At 35.7% G+C, this 20,841-nt stretch overlaps 2 protein-coding genes across 10 annotated transcripts; both read left to right on the top strand.

The window, feature by feature from the left end:
• The first annotated feature begins 1,189 nt into the window (after window positions 1-1,189).
• Window positions 1,190-13,633, top strand: LOC113687440 (probable disease resistance protein At4g27220). Of its 9 annotated transcripts, none has more exons than XR_011814294.1 (4): window positions 1,190-1,441; window positions 6,875-10,055; window positions 11,570-11,621; window positions 13,350-13,413. XR_011814294.1 is itself a non-coding variant. In XM_072048722.1 (4 exons), the coding sequence occupies exons 2-4, from the start codon at window positions 6,901-6,903 to the stop codon at window positions 13,385-13,387; spliced, it is 3,036 nt and encodes a 1,011-aa protein (XP_071904823.1). In that variant the 5' UTR covers window positions 1,190-1,441; window positions 6,875-6,900; the 3' UTR covers window positions 13,388-13,633. The 9 variants fall into 9 exon arrangements, 6 of the variants coding, with proteins under 6 accessions (XP_071904823.1, XP_071904822.1, XP_071904818.1 ...); XR_011814292.1 differs by having other exon boundaries at window positions 13,318-13,402; XR_011814293.1 differs by lacking the exon at window positions 13,350-13,413 and adding an exon at window positions 11,807-11,910.
• A 3,949-nt stretch (window positions 13,634-17,582) lies between these two features.
• On the top strand, window positions 17,583-19,766 carry LOC113687439 (uncharacterized). Its single transcript, XM_027205048.1, has one exon. It carries the CDS (start codon window positions 17,583-17,585, stop codon window positions 19,764-19,766), a length of 2,184 nt encoding a protein of 727 aa, XP_027060849.1.
• Window positions 19,767-20,841: the final 1,075 nt, after the last annotated feature.

Here is a 20,841-nt window from a genome sequence, read left to right as displayed (position 1 = left end):
AATTAATGATAATGACGTAAACCTAAACCATATTATAGCATACAATTTCTCCACTTGAAATTATAAATGTGATTCCCCAACACCAACCCTATGTTTAAGTTCAAAGTTCATAAAGGAAATATTTAAATAGCTGTAAATGTCCATCAACATGTTCATAAGTAAATCTTTATAAAGACAGTACATAAAATTTTGAGAATATAATATCACAGCATTGTTTTCTTGGTAGGGAATGGTGGGATTTAGAAGTAAGAAGGGGAATTTGAATGCAAAACTTCTAAATTCTAAAATTTCAATATTAGCTACTAGATCAAAATATTTTCAACTATTATTAAAACATTTATTATGAAGTTAAATATTAAAAAACTAACTACCTAAATAGTAATAAAGAACATTAAAAACTAAGGCTAATATTTTTCATGAGAGAATAGTTACGTGAAAAGGGACAATCACATTTTTCTAGAATTGTAGAGGGGAGGGGGCCAAAGAGTGCTTCTAAATGAAAATTAGTAAAATTTTTCAGAGGTCACGAAAGATTTTGGCAGAACTTGGCGTGTGGCTCCGCCCTGGTATAGTTCCTTGTGAGGGCAAATCGAATAAATTAAATGACAAAAACGCAATAATTTCGGGCTTAATCATACATTATGAATCTCCACGCAATAGCCTGTTCACTCAAAAACAAATCGAATTAATTTGATGACAAAGTTGCAATAATTGCAGGCTTAATTATACAAAATTTGTCCTCATCTCAATAATAGAGGATTAGGTTAGAAATTAGGGAAGATCCTTCGTGTCAACAACTATGTTATTATTTTAATTTGAACAAGTGTAAAATTTATAGTATTTTCTTCACCATGCACTTTGAATCGGTCCCTGATTACGTAATTTGTGGTCTAAACTCAGAAGATTGATTAAATACAACTGTTCTGTGCCATGGCCTTAATTTCCATTGCATCCAAGTGTAGTTGGCAGAGAAGGCGTGGATAAGATGCCCTTTCTCCAGTCACGCCTTTTCTGAGCTCCTGTAGCTAAAACTTGACAGCAATTTGTCAGCAAGTCATGAATGATAATGTAACCATATGGCTCCTTCTAAGAAGCTACACTATTAACAGGCCTAAACTTATAAATCTGTTTATAAAACTCCTACTTGCACGTATTTTGACTGTTATTTTCCTCCTACGTCCACATCTCTGTGACTTTGGGGCCTCGATACACTACTCATCTTCAACCTTTCCCATTGATTTTGATAGCATTCTGTCATTCATTCATCTCTCTACTTGAAAACTTACTGAAGACTAGGCCATACTGCAGAAGCCGTAATTCAAAAGGAAAAAAGAAATCATTACGTTTGCAGCTTTGGAAGCTTATCATCTTTCTCAACTGCATCCAATCAAAGCATACAACTGCGGCCTCAGGATTTTTTATAGTTTCCCAACATTTCAAGGTAACCAGAACTAGTTAACTCCTTTTCTTTTTTTTTTTATTGTCTAAATTTTTCTGTCGTTGAAGATTTGTGCTGCTTTTGCTTCATGATTCTTTAATCCAGAAACGCAATACTACTCTAGTGTTGTTGCCCCTAACCTTTCTTCTCTCCCTCGACCACATTAATCCCATGTCTGTTGTTGCATAATTATGCATAAACACTGCATCAGCACACGAATTTTGTCTGGCACAATTATTTGAGCAATTTGGTAGAACAAGACTCTACGTCTGGCTGGAACTGATCCGCGACAGAGAGGGCACTTTTGGATCCGCACCTTTCTAGCTCGATCTATGAGCGGATCTTCCGGGCAGACCAACGAAGTTTTTACCCGTTTTTTTAATTATTTCTTAATTGAATGTTTTTGGAGATTCCTATTAGTGAAGTAATTTGCTTATAAACAGGCTAAAGTCTGGACTATTTTAATCAATTAACTCATTTGACAATTATATGAAATAAGAAATTTTGTGTTGTTTGGGTTTTATATCTTATTCTCGAGTTGGGTCCTAAGTTTGAATTCTTGTTGAATCTTAACTTTGGGAATTTGATCATGTATTGCTCTTGGTTTCTTTTCCATGAGATTAGTTCATGTAAATTTTTGTTGAATCCACTTCTGCTGCCGCATCAGCTCAAAAAACGAAAAAACAATTATGCTTCTTTATTATCGTGTCCAACAAGCTCAAGATGTTTTGTTTCCGTCTCTTGTCCAATTAAAGACTTTATACTAAGAATTGACTTCCTCTAAGATTAATCCAGAAACAAAGTTCCTTTAATTCTTTATTTTTTTTTTTTGATAAAACAAAAGTTCCTTTAATTCTAGAATTCCACAATTGTTCAATTAGCCACAAATTTTAAAATAATTTCAGCTATCCTATATCAAGGAAAGACGGGGCATATATTCAGAATAGACAGCCAGCCAAATACATATATTCATTCTGTCTAACTGACTAATGCAATAGGTTTTCGTACACAGAGAGGGCCATTTTTTTTTCTCTACAAAAAATTGGTGTGATGATTTTGTTTGCTACAAATGGGACTCTTATCTTTACAAGAATGAAGGGAGAGAACTTGAGCATGAGATCTCATGATTACTTGATTAATGTGTCTACCAGTTGAACTGGGTCTTTGGGGATGGCAGATGATATGTTAAAGTATAGGTAAAATTTCTGAAATTCCATTCACTGTGGTAATATATTAAAGTGGCAAGTAAATTTTCTGAAATTCCATTCACTGTGGGTTTGTCTCTGTGATCATTTCAATACTTTAAACTGGGTTCTTTCTTTTAAGTCTTAAGAAAAACGTTTTTTTTTTTATCAATTTATAGAAAAGATAATGTTTAAAATAGCTTCATAAGTTCCACAGTTTACTAGGGTGCTATATTTTATGGGTTTGGTTAACGCATGCCCAATGGGGATTCATCGAGAGAGTTTATTTTCTACAAAAGTGATTAATTTGCAAAAATAAATTTATGAAATTCCATTCACTGTTTGTTTTTTTCTATGATCATTTCAATACTTTAAAAGTTCAATTTCTTTCTTTTAAGATTTAAGAAAACCCTTTTTATCAATTTGTAGAAAAGATAATGTTTAAAATAGCTTGATAAGTTCCACACCTACTGTGGTGCTATATTTTATGGGTTTGGTCAATGCATGCTCTAAGAGGACTCGTTAAGAGTGTTTTTTTTTTTTTTTTCCCCAAAATTGGTTAATTTAGAAAAGTGTATAAATACAAGAAGCAAAATAAATGTGAATCTCTGTATTTAGAGTTGGGTGGTCCGTGGGGTAGGGGGAGAATGTAAGTAAAAGGTTTCGGGTTCGATCCCTTTCACTTACATTAAAAAAAAAATAATGTATATATTCACATTGTAAGCTAAGTGTAATCTTAGTGTATTAATGAGAGCATCCATTTAAAAAGATTTGCATATTAATTTTATTAACATTATTATTATCATTTTGTCTAACATAACAATCAACTCTATTCCAATGCTGCGTGGGGACTTGGGGGGGGGGGGGGGGGGGGGGGCGGGGGAGCCCAAGATTTTTTGACCAAAGAAAGCACCATACTTCCCCTTACTATACCAATGTGCAATGGCTTTTTATTATGACCTTTATTATTATGTGCTCTAGGGGCATTGGATAAGTACAAAAAAAAAAAAAAAGTTTATGCATTTGAGCACACTATCCCCTTATTTGCCTATTCGGTACATAGAGATCGGTTAGAAAGGAAAGACCTTTCCAATTTATTCACTCCATTCCAATATTTGATACGGTTCATTTAAGTGGAAAAGTTCTTTCCCCCAGAATGCTAATTTCAACTCTGTTTTTTTGGAATCTCATTCCTCAAAAAAAAAAAAAAGTTTTGGTAAAGCTTCTCCACTATCATCCTAGAATGCTTAAATAGTAAGATATCAAATGTATCCTTATAAATCTTTATCCTAGAATGCATTATGATATCTTATGAACTCAATTAATATTTGAATGTAATTTTTTATAATAATTAATTTTACTTGTATTTAGAATAAGTTTTTTTCTTTTATACTAGAAAACTAATGTTTTAAGATACATTCTTCCTTGACTTTCAAACAATTGTGCAAGAATTTTTTTTCCAATCTCACATCAAAATTGAAAATAGATTAAAAATAAATTATAATTGCTTAACTTCATGTAATTTTTATTTTATGTTGATAATTATATTGCTAGTGAATGCAAACTTAAAAATCTAATATTAGAATGAATCGAGTATTACAATTGAAGAATTTTTTATATCAATTCTCATTTATTTTTAAAGTAAAAATAACAAAATTTCATGTAAATAGACAAACACTATTATAGATAAATAAAATAAAAGCAATAACACATATTATATCCTACCAACTAATTTAGGGCAATTAAATCAAATTTGTATTTAGTATATTCCGTTTTGACATCTAAATCCCGAAAAATACTTATTCAGTAGAGGTGGCAATTTGTCCCAAGTCCCAATGGGTTACCCATGCCCATGGGGACTTTGGGCGAGATGGGTACTTGAATTTGATATTGGGTTTAAAATGGGACAAATCCCAATTGTACCCATTAATTGATGGGAAATTTTGGAAAATACTTGGGTACCCATTGGACTCAAATAGCAAGGGCTGCGATTGGATTAGCTGTTTTTGGGGGGTGTTGTTGAAATATTTTATTGTAGCAGTGTATATGAAAAATTTTTACTATAAAATTTTTTGAAATATTTGATATCCTAATATGGATGGGATGTTTTTTGAGTTATTGTATATTACCGTAACATTGTATTTGAAAAACTTATTTTTTGAAAAAATAGCCAATCCAAACAGAGTCTTAGATTCAAAAATTATCTTTAACAATTTTTATAGTCATACCAGCGAATATAATCTAATAGTCTTCCTAGTCATTATCCACAAGAATTTCCAGCATTTCAGTCAGTTTAGACCTGTCATCCTTGGACAATGATGAGGATAAATATTCAACACTCTAAGTACCTTGACCATCTTGATATATGTTGGAATATGGCTGTATATCTATCTTTTCATTTATTTGTTAATCCAATTTTTGGTGGGAATCTTGAGTATAAAGCACTTGCATGTTTATTTAATAAAACTAAAAGAAATTTAATAAATAAAAAATATTAAAATTATATAAAAAATAAAAAATGAATTAAAGGGAAAAATATGTAGAAAATATATTTGGGTATTGGGCGGGATCAATCTAAACCTATCACAAAGTGATCCTGCCCAAGTTAGTCCCAAAATACATATGGGTAAGGTTATATGACTCCGATTGCATCTCAAATCCAAGTAAATCCCGCTCATCCCGCCCATTTTGTCACCTCTATTATTCACGAATAAATCGATTCCCCCTACTCAAGAAAGGTAGCTGAAGCGAGTTTAAAGGCCAAAGAGTCATTTTTGAACAATACTTGTCTACATTCAAAACTTGTCTACCAAGCTCCAGAACAATAATTTTTTCCCTAATATTTGGGTAGAAATGTATTCTGGGCGGAAAGGCTTTTAACCCGCAAAATTATTTTACTTCAAGGTGTGTACGGGCATATTTACAAAAGAAAAAAAATTCACATTTTTTACCATAATTGCAATGCACAATGCCATTGAATCAGAGAAGAACAATTTCAAACTTTTTCACTCTTTCCAAGCTCTTGTGAGCTCTAGATGATAGCTCACGACAACTTAAGGAGATATCTAAATTTCATCTTTATGTTACATATATAACAATCAAAAAAAGTAGACCTTCAAGCACCTAAATTGGCGCCAAATATGTAGTCTCAGTTTTGTTAATTGTGATGCTATAAGTTTTCTTTTTTGTGTTTAGAATGTAAAAAAAGGGTCTAAGTTATTTTTTGTCAAAACACATAATTATGCCTAGATTGGCGCTAAATTTGTGATGTCCCATGTTTTGCTAATAATAATGCTTAAATTGTATATTTTTTTGGATTCTAAAAATGAAGGCCAAATATCATAGTTGCAAAATTGTTTGTTATCAATTCTTCCAAGAAGATTAATGTTTGGAATAGCTTGATAAGTTCCACAGCTTACCATGGTGTTATATTCTATTAATTCATATATACAGATCCCTAAAAAGAGCAAAATATTGAGTTTAAAAACTTTTTTGAGGGCAAAATGAAATGGAGATATATTAATAAGAAAAGTTGATTTGTCAAATTAGCTAGAATTTGTTTGACATACTGGTGAGACAGTGGCAAGAGGCTTGATATTTCTCCAGACCTTGTAGTAACTATTTTACTTTTGCTTACAGTTGCATAAACATTGGATTGAACGAAGAAGATTTTTCTTTTCCTACTTACCTATTGTGTTTTGAACTTTATTAAGCAACGTGCAGATGAAGTTTGATATATTCTTGAATTCAATGATGTCTTTAATTGGACTATTTTGTCGTTTGGACTGTTGCTGTTTGTCGAATGAGACGCAATGAGTGGTGAGTAATTCGACATACATTTATTTATCAAAATAAAAAAAAGATATCATTTGCGTCAAATAAGAAAAAGAAAAATCGTTTTAGTGAGAAGAGATACTTGTATCCAAAAAATGTACTGTTTGCAGGAATATTTCTGCTTAGTAACATCATGTATACTTCATGAACATTTCATTCAGCGCAAGAAAGCCATGACATGATAGAACTTGTATTTGATAAATAGTTGAATATGACAAAAAAAAATCTAACATTATGTAGAATCTAACATTAAACGGCTACTTGTTTAGTTTACTAATCGGGTTCAATTCAAATTAAGTTTGGAAATGACCTGTTTTAAAATTTGCCTGAGGAACATCACGATTCTTATGCTGCCTTTGTTGAACAACGTTATTGGTTGATAACTATACTTTTTAGATATTCTCTTGTCACTTCATAGGTAAGGGATTTCACTCGAAATTGGCAATGGAGGCACTTGGGAATTTGGCATTAGATAGGGGAAGGAGGTATGTCAATTTGGATGATAATCTAAGGTCGCTCGAAAGGAAGTTGCAAAGATTAGGCGGCAGAAAATCTGACTTCGAGTTGCAGGTGACAAATGCAGAAAGGTCAGGTACCAAGAAAAGGAAAAGGGAGGTTGAGATTTGGTTTGAGGAGGTAGCAACAGTAGAAAATGAATTTGGAGCATTGAAAAAGAGCATACAAGAGGGTGGATTCCTAGAAAATGCAATTAGCAGTGGGGATAGAGTGGCGAAAATGGATGCAATTGTAGAAGAACTTATTGAGCAAAGTAAGCATTTTGATGGGCTTTTGCTTGAGGCTTCTGAGAGCAGAGGTGAGCCACGAGTGACAACGAAATTATTTGGAGAAATATTTGACAGAGGTTTGAAAGAAATCTGGGCGTGGTTGGTCATCGATAGCATCTCAAACATTGGGATTTATGGGATGGGTGGTGTGGGTAAGACTACGTTGGCGAAACACATCCATAATCACCTCCTTGAGAGAACTCAATTCAAGGTTTATTGGATTACCGTCTCTCAAGAATTCAGCATCAAAAGGCTGCAAGATGACATTGCTAAACGCCTAAGGCTTGATCTCTCATACGAGGATGATGAGGATAGCAGGGCAGCCATTTTGTCCAGGGCATTGGTGAAGCAATCTGTCCTCATACTCGATGATGTTTGGCAAGAATTTTCTTTTGAAAAGATTGGAATTCCTCTTGGCGCAAACAAATGCAAAGTGATCTTGACCACTCGGTCACTAGAATTATGCAACAGGATTAGCTGTCAAAGGGTGTTTGAAGCTAAAACTTTGGCTATAGATGAAGCTTGGGATTTGTTCCAACATACACTTGATACTAAGACAGTGCTTCATGGAAATGCGGAAGATATTGCTAAGTCCATCGTGAAAAGGTGTGCTGGCTTGCCGCTTGGTATTATCACAGTGGCCGGGAGCATGAAAGGTGTGACAGACATCTGTGAGTGGAGAAATGCATTGGAACAATTGAAAGCATGTTCGGTAGGGTATGATGCGATGGAAGAAAAGGTGTTTCCCATCTTGGAATGGAGTTTCAAACGCCTGAATGAATATGAAAGTCATTGCTTCTTGTATTGCTCTCTTTATCCGGAAGATAGTAAATTAAAAATAAAGGCACTAATAGACCTCTTCATTTGGGCAGAGCTGATGCAAGAACGGAACTCATGGTCACAAGAATTTGATCAAGGTCACGCGATATTAAACAAACTGATTAAAGTATGCTTGCTAGAAGAAACTAGAGATTATGAAGGGGATGACTGTGTGAAGATGCATGATTTGGTCAGAGATATGGCATTAAGAATCACAGACGGAAAATCCAACCTACAGATGAACGGGGATGTACCACGGTTCTTGGTGAAAAGCATAGGAAAGGGAAATTCTAAAGTAACACTGGAACCAAAAAAATGGACAGAAGATCTCCATGCAGCCTCCTTTCATTCATTTTCATATGGACAAACAGAAATAAAAGTTCCACCAGCCTGGCCACCAAATTGTCCTAAGCTCTCAACCTTGCTTCTTTCTCAGGTTTTCATAAGAGAAATCCCAGATTCATTCTTTCATCACATGTGTGGACTTAAAGTTTTGAATCTATCTTGGTGCCAAGGTATAACAGAGTTGCCTAATTCTGTTTCAAACTTGGTGCATCTCACTGCCTTGATTTTGAGGGGTTGTCAAGGCCTCCGATCTGTGCCACCGCTGGGAAAGCTCAAGCAGTTAAGGATAGTGGACCTATCCTCCACTCAGATTCAGGATTTACCTCAAGGGTTGGAGTCATTGGTTGATCTCGAAAGGCTCAACTTGGAGGATTGTATACGCCTCCGATCTGTGCCACCACTAGGAAAGCTCAAGCAATTGAGGGATTTGGACCTATCCAGAACTAAGATTGAGGATTTACCTCAAGGTTGGGAGTCACTGGTCAATCTCGAAAGGCTTAACTTGAGCAAGTGTTGGGCTTTTAGACGAAAGATAATACCAAAAGGGACATTTTCCCAATTTCACTGTCTTCAACTGCTAGTATTAACACCCAATGGTAGGGTACAAGTTAATGATCCAGAAGTGTTGAACCAATTAGAAAGTTTTGAAGGATGTTTGTCTTTTATGGACTTCTATAAAATTACTCGGTGGCCAAAATACTATCATGTTTATATCAATGATATCTTAACCAAGAATCCGAGTTTTATTATGTATTATGGGGGCCAGAAAGTACTGTATTTTCATCAGTGTAAGCTTGGTAAAGGCTCGAACTATTTGCCAGATGATATGAAAAGTCTGATAATCGAGGATTGTGAGGGCATGGGCATTAGGTGCTTGTCAGATGTTTTTAAGAATTTTATAAATTTAAGTCACTTATCCAGATTGTATATTAAGGATTCGGTTGGAATAGAGTTCCTCAGGCAATTGTCCTCTGCTTTTCCACATCATCAGTTGGAGGTCTCGTCTTTTAGTTCCCTCCGTGATCTCAAAGAGCTACGCCTCCACAGGTTGCCAAATCTGGTTGGTCTTTTTTACGGAGAATCAGAACCATATGTGCTTCTGCCTAGCACATTTTCTTCCCTTAGCCAATTGAGGATTTATGGATGTCACAACATGAAGCAAATATTCACAGTGCAGTTGCTGCAGAGCCTTCAAAATCTCAAAGAGTTAATACTTGAAGATTGTGAAGGATTGAAGGAGATAGCAGCAGATGGCAATCGAGCAGGACAAGGAAGAGGAGAAGGCTTCCAATTGACTTCAAGTGGAGCCACCGCCACTGTCATCGTCCTTCCAAAATTAAAGTTGCTGCATCTTTATAGGCTGCCACAACTGAAGAACATTTGCAAGGCAGCCATGATCTGCGATTCAATCAAGGAGATTATAATATTTCATTGTCCAAAGGTAAAGAGGCTGCCTTTGTTTCTTGCTACCATCAACGGACTACCATCTCTTCCCAGCACTCTTAGTAAAATCAGGGGAGACAGAGAATGGTGGGAATCGTTAGAGTGGGACTATCCTAGTGCCAAAAATGCCCTTGACCCATTTTTTACCACACTGTGGTGGGATGATAGAAGACCACCTGTTTGATCAAAATCCTGATAGGTTTTCATGTACGTGTTTTCTCCCTTTCTTTGAGCTTTTTCCCCAAAATGGATTTAAGTACTTTATTTTCTCTCTTTCTTTCTTTTTAGGATTATTATTACTTTACTCCCTTTAACTATATCACTACTATCAGTTTATCCCCTAATATTATCTTTTAGTCATTTCACCCCCATAAGTAATTCAACTCAATATGTTAAGAAATTTTAGACAAAAATACCCTTTTATTTTATAGCATTACTATATTGTTATTATTACTTTATTTCTTTAAATTATAGTGATATAATCAGTTTAATTCCTAACATTATTTTCTAGGCATTTTACTTCATCGTTAATCTAATTAGTATGGTCAAAAAGTTTTAAATATATTGACCCTTTTATATATATAATTAAAAATAAAAAAGTTGGAATGATTATTCTTTTTTTCACTTTAAGTGATCCAACAGTATAAAAATAAAAGGATTTTCTCAAATTTCTTTTTTCACACTTATTAATACGAGAAAAAGAAAAAGAGATAGGAAAGAAGGAAACAAAAAGTTAGATTTTGCAAAGAAAATAATAAAGAAAAGTTTAACATTATTGTATTAATTTAAGGTTGTTGGGATTAGGATTGAAATCTAATAGTAAACAGTAAAGTAGAATAGTTTTAAAATAATAAAAGTATTCAATTCTTTCTCATTTGCATTTAAAAAAAAAATAATTGAGCTCTCTCTCTCTCTATCTCTCTCTCCCCTCTCCTTCCCCCTCCCCCTTCCAATCTTTCTATTTGTTTTAATATTAATAAGATTGCTAAGAAGAAAGAGATTCATACTTTGACTTTTCTTCTTCATACTAAAGATGAAAAGAGCCATTTTAAATTTTTTATTATTTTTATTATACAAAGAGGAGGGCACTTTCTTTAAAGTCTTTTAACTTGCTAAGTTGGTTTAATTGTGAGATAAATTACCTAAAAAATAATTCTATGGGGAAAATTGATAGTGACGCTATAATTTATTGGGTTAAGTGATAATAACTTTGAGGGCTAAACTTGTCTTTTTATTTTAATTAACAAACTCCGTTAAGTTTGACCATTTGTCTTAGGGGTAAAGTAACTGATAAATAACGTTAAAAGGAAAATTAATAGTAGTACCAAACGTCAAGAGGGTAAATTATTTATTTTTGAGTTTAATGTCATCATCAATTGTTCCGTGAATGCCCTGATCTCTAAATTCTTTTCTTTTTTCATTTATTTTATACTGTTGAATGTTCTCTGTCTTTACCCTTTTTCTGGAGCGACTCAAGTTTTCCTCCACCAACTGCCTGCCGAACTACTAATTTCATCCTTTTATTATAGTCATTGATATGATCTACTGCACACAGATTTTTAATACTTTTTCATTTTTCTTATTTCTATAAATTTAAATATTTTATTTTCTATCTCTTTCTTTCTTCTTGTTCATTTCTGAATTCAGTGTCTGTATTAATTTATTCTATGAATGAGCTAATCTCTATGTTCTTTTTCTTTTTTCATTTCCTGCTCTTGAAGGTTGTCTTGCTTTTCCCCGTATCTAAAGAGGCTTTCGACATCAAGCTACAGGGTATATATGTTTGCAAATGTTTAAATTCCAAATTTCATACTGAAAGCCACAATAAGTTGGAAGGACGTAGAATTGCAAAGTAATTTAGATGATTGTACTCGCATTAGTGTCATGGATGAATTTGCTTTGTGTTTCTGGGTATACTGATCAAGTGTTGTTTGTCAATATTTCTCACGTTAAGCCAGCTATTCTAGGTAGCCACAAAATTGCTGTTGCAAGAGAGGTCATGTTGCAAGTGTTAAGTGAAGCCTTGTATACCAGTGCCAAATTTCCTTCCAATTCCTGCTTCTTCCTTAGCTGCATTACAGTTGCCGCTTCTCGTCATGTTTAGCTTTCTATTCCTACCTTGATGTTTTTCGTGTACTTGACTGTAACTGGAGCAGTGCTAAAGTTTTTTTTTTTTTTTTTTCATGACTATTCCTTGAATATCAACAAAACTGTTTTGGGGTATTATGCCAAAATTTTTAGTCACATTGTGCTCCAAGAATGCGATTTCTCTCTATCAATTTAAACCTTTCTGTGCATGTTCTTTTTCCTGATTTCCACTTCAAGCAATTATATCTCGAGTTCCCCTGATAATTCTTTAGCTAAATCCTTTTGATTAGGGTTAGAATTGTAAATGCATGTTTAAGAAGTATCAGAATAACATACGAATCCCTTCTAGAGTTAAGCATAACATTTAGAATAAATGAACAAAAATGCTGTTACATCACTTTTCTGCATGACTTGAGCCTCTTATGTCTGACTTCTTTGGGAGCAATTATCTATGAACAGATCAAACTTGTTTGGAATGATTTTTTTTTTTTTGCAGAAAAAATGTAATAAAAAAAAAAAGAAATGGACTTTTGTCTTGCAAGAGCCATGCACTTGTATATGTCATCTGATATGGTATCGTCTTTTATTGTGTATGTTTGAGATGGCCAGAAAAGTCAGAGTATGTTTGTGAAAAAGTCTAATATCTTATAGATCAAAACATAAAGAGAAAGATAAATGTTATCTGTAACATCGGACCATCAATTCAAACTTTTACCTTTCGAGTCAACTGGTGAAGGAAATTAGTTCTCAGCTTTATGGGAGGAAGAAAATCCCATAAGTAATGTTCGGAAAAGTGACCTAAATTCATATATTTGAAGAGATATAAAGGAATGCGGACCTTGAGATGAGAAATCCTTCAGCTTTGCTGCTGGAAATAAGGTAACGTGTACAGAGGTTGTACACGGTGCTGGATATGTTAGCATTCTGCATCTTCATACCAAGCAAGTTAGTAATAAAGCTTTGCTCTTGCGAGACATATAACTCTCCGTGGCATTGGAGCAAGATGTTTCATTATTCACTTGATCACCACATTCTTCAGGAATTTCAGTAATATCCAGAAATACCAGTGGGCAGGCTAATAATAGAGTTGGATGACAATAAGATGAAGACACTCTTACTTTAGGTGAATTATCATAGTTTATCATGCAAATCATATAGATGCAAGGTGCATTTCTTATTGTTTTTCCTAGTTGCCTTTGTTTAAGCGACAGCTAGAAAGTCCTCTGAGTATTCTATTTGCAAAACACGGATTAAGCTTACTGGCAAGCCATCGAAGCACGATATTGGAAGTCCTTTATAATGCCTGATTCATCAGGCAAGATAAGATTGTTACTCAATGTTTTCATACTAAAATTGCTGAAAGATAGTTTTTTAACTGCAGCTGATATGGAGTTCTGGCAAATTCTGTTGCAGCGCTCTGTAGTGGTATCGACATCATCGCATGTATCTAGAAGTTTTGATGAAGCCAGAATGCTATCAACCTTATGAACATGTACAATAAGGCAGAGATTGCTTGGACCTGTTGAGCATATCAATCATGCTATGATTCTTATTGGTACCTTAACTTTCCAGGATCTTTTCAACATCTGAAATGCAATGACTAGCATGTGTTTCATTTAATGCAAGCATTCCAGTATAGTTGCTTGACTGTCCCAGGAGAACTATACGGCTGGCCTCATATTGAGGACAATAAACCACATTTGCAAGATATGGAGCTAGGGAAGACCAGCAATCAGTGCTATCACACTCAATGTAATTTCAGCCGAGGAAAAGTTCAACATACAATGCCTTGAAAAATCAAACACACAATCAATCAGCAATTAATAACATCCTCTTACCTAGGTGAACATGGAGACTAAAGCAACTTGAAGACTAGAAAGATTTTTTTGGATGAATGAATGTCATTGAAACTCAGCTATTCTTCTGCTATTCCATCAAATTTTCGTCAATCACAAGACTTGATACAATCAGTTCAGATGCCACTCTGTTACAGAAATCTAATGTTTTATGTAACAGTGCGCAAGCCCTATGATATTGCTAAGAAATGGTAAAACCTCACCTTCATGAAAGACCACTTATTCTTAGTTTGAATTTTATTTCAGGTTTCTAACGTGCCACAGATATGTTGAACTGAAATTCCATAAGTGGTGGGCTATCTTGGTCAAAAAGAGGGCCTTGTTAACTGAGAACTGGAGTCGCCGGCCATTTTTCTTACTAACTACTTTTATTGTGTAGTAAGAGTTAAAATACATGACCAATACATTCAAGAACTAAAATCCTTGTATTGAAGTAGAGAACTATAAACCATGTAAAGAAAAAGTGAACATTTTTGTGCCTGAAAACATATTTATATACATATACAGCTCCAGGGGCGGGCTATGCCTCACCAGTGAATTTGGAAATTTGTGCAATTTTCCCTGAATAAGTTGACATTTTGAGTTATTCACATAGTGCTTCTGTTATAATATTTCGTTCCTCTAGTTCCAATGAAAAGCACAAAGTTGCTTACCTCCCAGAATCATATTTGAGGCAAAATAATTACCCGCTCTAATTGTTTAGAGCAATATAGAATGTATTTTAATAATGAGAAAACGCCTCACAATTTCTGCATCACAGACATGTTGAGATAAATGGTAAAAGTCAAAAATAAAATAAAATGAGTCGGTAAATGTCAAATTTTAAAAAGAATAAATTGTTTATGTATTATTATTATATATATGAGCTGATGTAGATGCATGACACTTAATCTAGTTTCAAATTTGAAATTCAATTTTTGTATACATGACCTACAACTACATTTGCTAGTGTAAAAAATTCTCTATAGTACATCAAAACTTAACTTAAAAAAAAAATAATTCAAACAATCATTATCTCTACACCAACCCCACAAAATCTATATATTCTAGTCCCCCAAGTCCATAAGTTTCTCAAGAAATAGAGAACTTTGTCAAGTCCATAACTGTGTCATACTAAAATTTGTCAAGAAATAGAGAACTTATCGGGCAAGAAGAATGATAGTTATTTTATACGCGATTGTATGTGATAGAAACAAAGCAAAAGATAGTCTATCTCTTGTTTTTTTTTAATATATATTCCCACATTATGTATACTTTATCATATGGACTCTAGTATTTTTTTCAATCACTTTTTGTATTGAACCGTTCTAGCAATGAGATTTCCCGTCCTCCGCAATTAAACACAACTCACAAAAAGTGGCAAATGGCAATTATAAGCATGTGTGATCACTTTACTGCGAAGTATGGTCACACGATATTCACGTGCTGATTAACTCGGATTTGTCGATTGCACTAGTAGGCATTAGAGGAAATTGAACTGTATGACACAGCAGGAAATGCAAACAACCTTTAAATTAAACAAAAACCTTTCCTTTTTCCTTTTTTTTTTCTCTTTTTAATGTTTAACATTTATCTTCATGTTTAGGATGCATAAAATTAGATGGTTGCTTGTAATTTCGACCCAGCCCTCAAAAGGAAAGAAGGTTTGCTTGTGTTTTAGTTATTCCACATACTTTTTTTTTTTTTTTTTTTATTCTTAAAGATTTGATGACTTGATCAAAAAACAAAAGTCAACAACAATTTCTCTACCGATAGACATAAAAATTACCGAAACCCAACTTATCAAGTAAAATGACGTGTCAAAATGGCACAAATTGGAATCATACTTAATTAAGTGAAATATTCAAGCTTGGTAGATTTTAGGGAAATCCCAAGTACTGAAGGCGTGGTCTTAGCCTCTGGGTTCTTATGTTCTAAGGATACGCCTTTGGTGGGACAGCATTACTAAGCCTCTCACTTAATGGCTTTTCTTTCAGTCCGGAGCTCAGAAAATTGAGGTAATTTGGAATGATTGTTGTGTTACATGTAAAATTACATGATAAAAGAGTAAGAAAAAGATGCCAATTTACAGACTATAAATCTTTAATCCTACTTTTTATGTAAATGTTTATTTTACTCTATTTTTCCACGTAACATATGAATATATGACATGCTTTATTCACAAATTAAGCATGATGTGTCGCATGTAAAATTATACAACAAAATAATTAGATGATATTGATAGGATATAATTTGTTAGTATTTTCATTATTAATTTCCCCTTCTATCCCTGACAAATATTGTGTTTACTGCTGATATTTACTCATATTTGGTATTTGGAATCATTTTCAGGAGTGAAGCAGGAAACTACCAAAAAAGAGGGACTTTGTGAAAAATATGGAGACTTCCAAGGGCTTTAATTCTTGGGCCCTTGAATTGGTGGGGGACCACAAGCTAGTGGAAGGCATCTAGTCATTTGGGCTCTTAAAAGAAAGCTACGGAAGGAGGCTTGGGGCAAGAAGTACTTTGAAGGCTTTGTCCACATGTGTGGGGACCACGTAGAGAGCCTTTAGTCATCTTTCTTTTGTTGCTTTAAGAGGGACAACGTAGGGTAGCAAGGACATCTCTAGTTTTAGTCTTTTAGTTTAGTTTTAGTTCTTCTTTCCTCCTGACTGGCCTCTGAGACACGCCAGGTGTTCGACAATATTTCCCAACGGGAAAAACACCTTTTATTCCTTGCTTCTTAATAGAAAACGCAATGCCTTTGCAATCTATTAATTCGTGTGGTGATTTAATTATGCGGCGTGGTTAAGTCTTCCATCTAGTCAAGGGTCAACTCGACGGCGCAGTCCCGAGAACCTGTGAGATCTAATTAGTTTTCACGCGTTCCTTAATTTATTAATATTTGCACGTTGCCTGCTTGTATTTTCATGGGATTATTTTATTAATTAGATGTCAAGGGCCCGATGTTCAATGTGATTTATTAATCTCGTGCCAATTTAGTCAATTAAATCCGTAATTGTTTGATTGATTAATATTAGTGGCAACTGGTGTGTTTACACATTAGGGGAACGTGCAATCTAATTTAAATAACCCTCGTAGCGTGTTATTGGTTAGGGCTAGGTTTTTCTAATATTAATGCAATTGGGAAATTAATTCCTACGGTCGTACCTAGGAGTATTTTCTGGTTAGGGGTGATCAATGGTCGTACCTTGGTTATCAATAATTTAAGGAAAAATTGGTCGTCAGACTATAACTAGTCTATTAATAAATTAAGTGAACCTCACTTGCATCAATGATCAGATAGATGGACTGTGCCTGAGTAGTTGCATCCTTGGCTAGAATTTATTTATTCCTGATTAAATTCCTGCTATATTTGTGCTAGTGATTTATTCATTTTTAATTAAATTGTCTAATTATTTTTAGTTTCATTCCGGTGAAATTTCCCCCCTTTGTCAATTGGACTTTAAAAAGAGACAGATATCTCCAGTCCCTGAGGAGACGACCCTACTTGCCACTGTCTACTATTTAGTAATTTTTGTCAATTAATTAATTCTGGTATATCGGATTAAGCAAACTCTTCGGGAACAGGGTGAATCAAGTAACCCATTGCACACTTAGAGTCCCTGCTCCAGTACCTAGGATTAATTATTGACTGCTCTTAGTGGTAGCTAGATTCTATATTATTATTATTATTATTGCACAGGTTGACGCCCTGTCAATTTTTGGCGCCGTTGCCGGGGACTGGCGTTATTATTTGTTTCTTCATTAAGTTCATTTTTGCTATAATTTTCTGGTATTTTTCTAGTGTATGCCTAGGTCTTCTCGTACAGGTGAATTGATTTTTGAAGCTGAAGTAGAGAAAATCGCGCGTAGAACTAGAAAGGAAACCAGACAGCTCAGAGAGGAGCACTCCAGTGCTGCATCTCAGAGATCTGAGCCCGAAGTTGAACCATCAGATTCGTTTGGTGACACTTCAAGTGATTCGTACCAAGAGAACGTCACCATGGCAAACACACAAACATTAAGGGAGTTGGCTGCTCCAAACTTGACCCAACAACCTCTTTGCATAACTTTTCCTCGCCTGAGTGAGAATGCAGCTTTTGAATTAAAACCTGGTTTAATACATTTGTTGCTTGTTTTTCATGGTCTGCCAGGAGAGGAACCCCACAAACACATGCAGGAATTTGATGTGGTGTGTTCGAGTATGAAACCTTCGGGAGTAACTGATGAACAAATTAAATTAAGAGCCTTCCCTTTCTCTCTCAAGGATTCGGCAAAGGACTGGTTATACTGTCTACCTGCAGGCATTATCACCACGTGGCCAGAGATGCAGAAAAAATTTTTTGAAAAATATTTCCCTGCATCCAGAGCTGCTAGTTTGCGAAAGGAAATATGTGGCATCAAGCAATTTCACGGGGAATCCTTGTATGAATATTGGGAGAGGTTCACCAGGCTACGTACCCGATGCCCGCATCACCAAATAAGTGATCAACTGCTGATTCAGTACTTCTACGAGGGACTACTAATGAACGATAGAAATATCATTGATGCAGCAAGTGGTGGTGCACTGGTGAATAAGACTACCCAGGAGGCATGGGACTTAATTGAGCGAATGGCAGAGAATTGCCAGCAGTTTGGTACGAGAGCAGATGTTCCTACGAGAAAGGTCAACGAGGTAAGTTCATCTTCCATTGAACAGCAGTTATCTGAATTAACCTCATTTGTTCGACAGATAGCTGTAGGAAATGCACAGCAGGCCAAAGTGTGTGGGATTTGTACGAATATTGGTCATACCACTGACTCGTGCCCACAGTTACATGAAGAGGGAATTGAGCAAGCAAACATGGCTGGTAACATGCCCATGCCACGTAGACAGTATGACCCCTATTCCAACTCATACAATCCGGGTTGGAGGGATCATCCAAATCTAAGCTATGGGAGAAATAAGCAACAAAATTTCATCCCCAATAGACAGCAGGGCTTCCAGCAACAATATCAAACAAGGAATCAACCCTCCTCTGCCTCAGGTATGTTCCTAGAAGACATGGTTAAAACCATAGCCTCTAATACTATGAAATTTCAACAGGACACTGAGGCCAGCAATCAAGAGATGAAAGCACGTATGCAAAACTTGGAAAATCAGATGAGTCAATTAGCCTCAATTGTCAACCGACTAGACTCCCAAGGAAAGGGAAAACTTCCATCCCAACCTGAGGTGAATCCCAAGAATGTAAGTGCAATGACCCTCAGGAGTGGGAAAGAGGTTGAAGGACCAGCGCCAGTGGCTCCAAAGGACAAGAATGAGGACTGCATTGAGAAGGAGCTTGAGGAAGAAGGAACGCCCGGCACAAATAAAGAGGTAATACGTAACCCAGCGGTTCCAATTAAGCCTAACCCACCACCTTTTCCTAGCAGGTTAGAAAGGCCGAAAAAGCAAGACAAGGAAAAGGAAATTTTGGAGATGTTTAGGAAGGTGGAGATAAATATCCCCTTACTTGACGCAATTAAGCAAGTACCCCGGTATGCCAAATTTTTGAAGAACCTATGCATCAATAGGAAGAAACTGAGGGGAGATGAAAGGATAATTGTGGGAGAGAACGTATCTGCAGTGCTTAAAAGAAAACTTCCACCCAAGTGCGGAGACCCAGGTATGTTTACTATTCCTTGTAAAATAGGGGACACTAGCATTAGGAATGCCATGTTAGATTTAGGAGCCTCCATAAATGTGATGCCCAAGGCTATTTATGCTTCTCTGAATTTGGGCCCCTTAAAGGAAACTGGCATTATAATTCAATTGGCTGATAGGACTAATGCTTATCCTGATGGGGTGATAGAAGATGTGTTAGTACAAGTGAACAATTTAGTGTTCCCTGCTGATTTTTATATTCTTGATATGGGTGATGAACGTTCTCCAAATCCATCACCAATTTTGTTGGGGAGGCCCTTCTTGAGCACGGCTCGTACAAGAATTGATGTTATGAGGGCACCCTAACGATGGAATTTGATGGAGAAATAGTTCATTTCAATATATTTGAGGCCATGAAATATCCGTGTCATTCTAATGCTGTTTTTGCTGTGAGTGTAATTGACCCTTTGGTGCAAGAAGTATTTGAGATTAATGGCAGGGATGAATTGGAGGTAGCAATCACCAAACATTTGGATCTGGAAGCAGCCTGCGAAATGGAGTTAGACATCAATTTGCAAAGAATGGTCGGAGCCTTGCATTCACTGGGCCAAAGTCCTCTAAGGTATGATGTTGCTCCTATATTTGTGCCTGAACCACACCTAAAGCTATTACCTTCTATCGTGCAGGCACCTGAAGTGGAGTTGAAACCCCTGCCCGAGCATTTAAAGTATGCCTTTCTAGGTGAAAAAGAGACGTTACCAGTGATAATCTCATCCAAATTATCACCCACGGAGGAGGACAAGCTGCTGCGGGTTTTAAGGGAGCATAAGGAAGCTATAGGGTGGACAATTGCAGATATCAAGGGTATAAGCCCGTCTGTGTGCATGCATCGAATTCGCCTGGAAGAGGATGCTAGGCCGATAAGACAACCACAAAGGAGATTGAACCCCATCATGATGGAAGTGGTCAAGAAAGAGGTAATCAAGCTTCTGGACGTAGGAATTATTTTCTCTATCTCAGATAGCCCATGGGTGAGTCCGGTCCAAGTAGTGCCAAAGAAAGCAGGGGTAACTGCGGAAGAAAATCATGAAGGGGACCTTGTTCCAATCCGAAAGCCTACGGGTTGGCGCCAGTGTATCGATTACCGTAAATTGAACGCGGTGACCAAGAAGGATCATTTTCCCCTTCCATTCATCGATCAAATGGTTGAAAGGTTAGCTTGTCGTGCCTATTATTGCTTTTTAGATGGTTTCTCTGGTTATTTTCAGATAGCAATTGCGCCAGAGGATCAAGAGAAAACAACTTTCACTTGCCCCTTTGGCACTTTTGCCTATCGAAGGATGCCCTTTGGATTGTGCAATGCCCCTGCAACATTCCAGAGGTGCATGATTAGCATTTTTTCTGAGTATGTGGAGAGAATAATTGAGGTATTCATGGATGA

Source organism: Coffea arabica, chromosome 5e (assembly GCF_036785885.1).
Source record: "Coffea arabica cultivar ET-39 chromosome 5e, Coffea Arabica ET-39 HiFi, whole genome shotgun sequence".
NCBI lineage: Eukaryota > Viridiplantae > Streptophyta > Magnoliopsida > Gentianales > Rubiaceae > Coffea > Coffea arabica.
The sequence above is the reverse complement of the archived record's forward strand: the minus strand, read 5'-3'. Positions and strand labels throughout refer to the sequence as shown.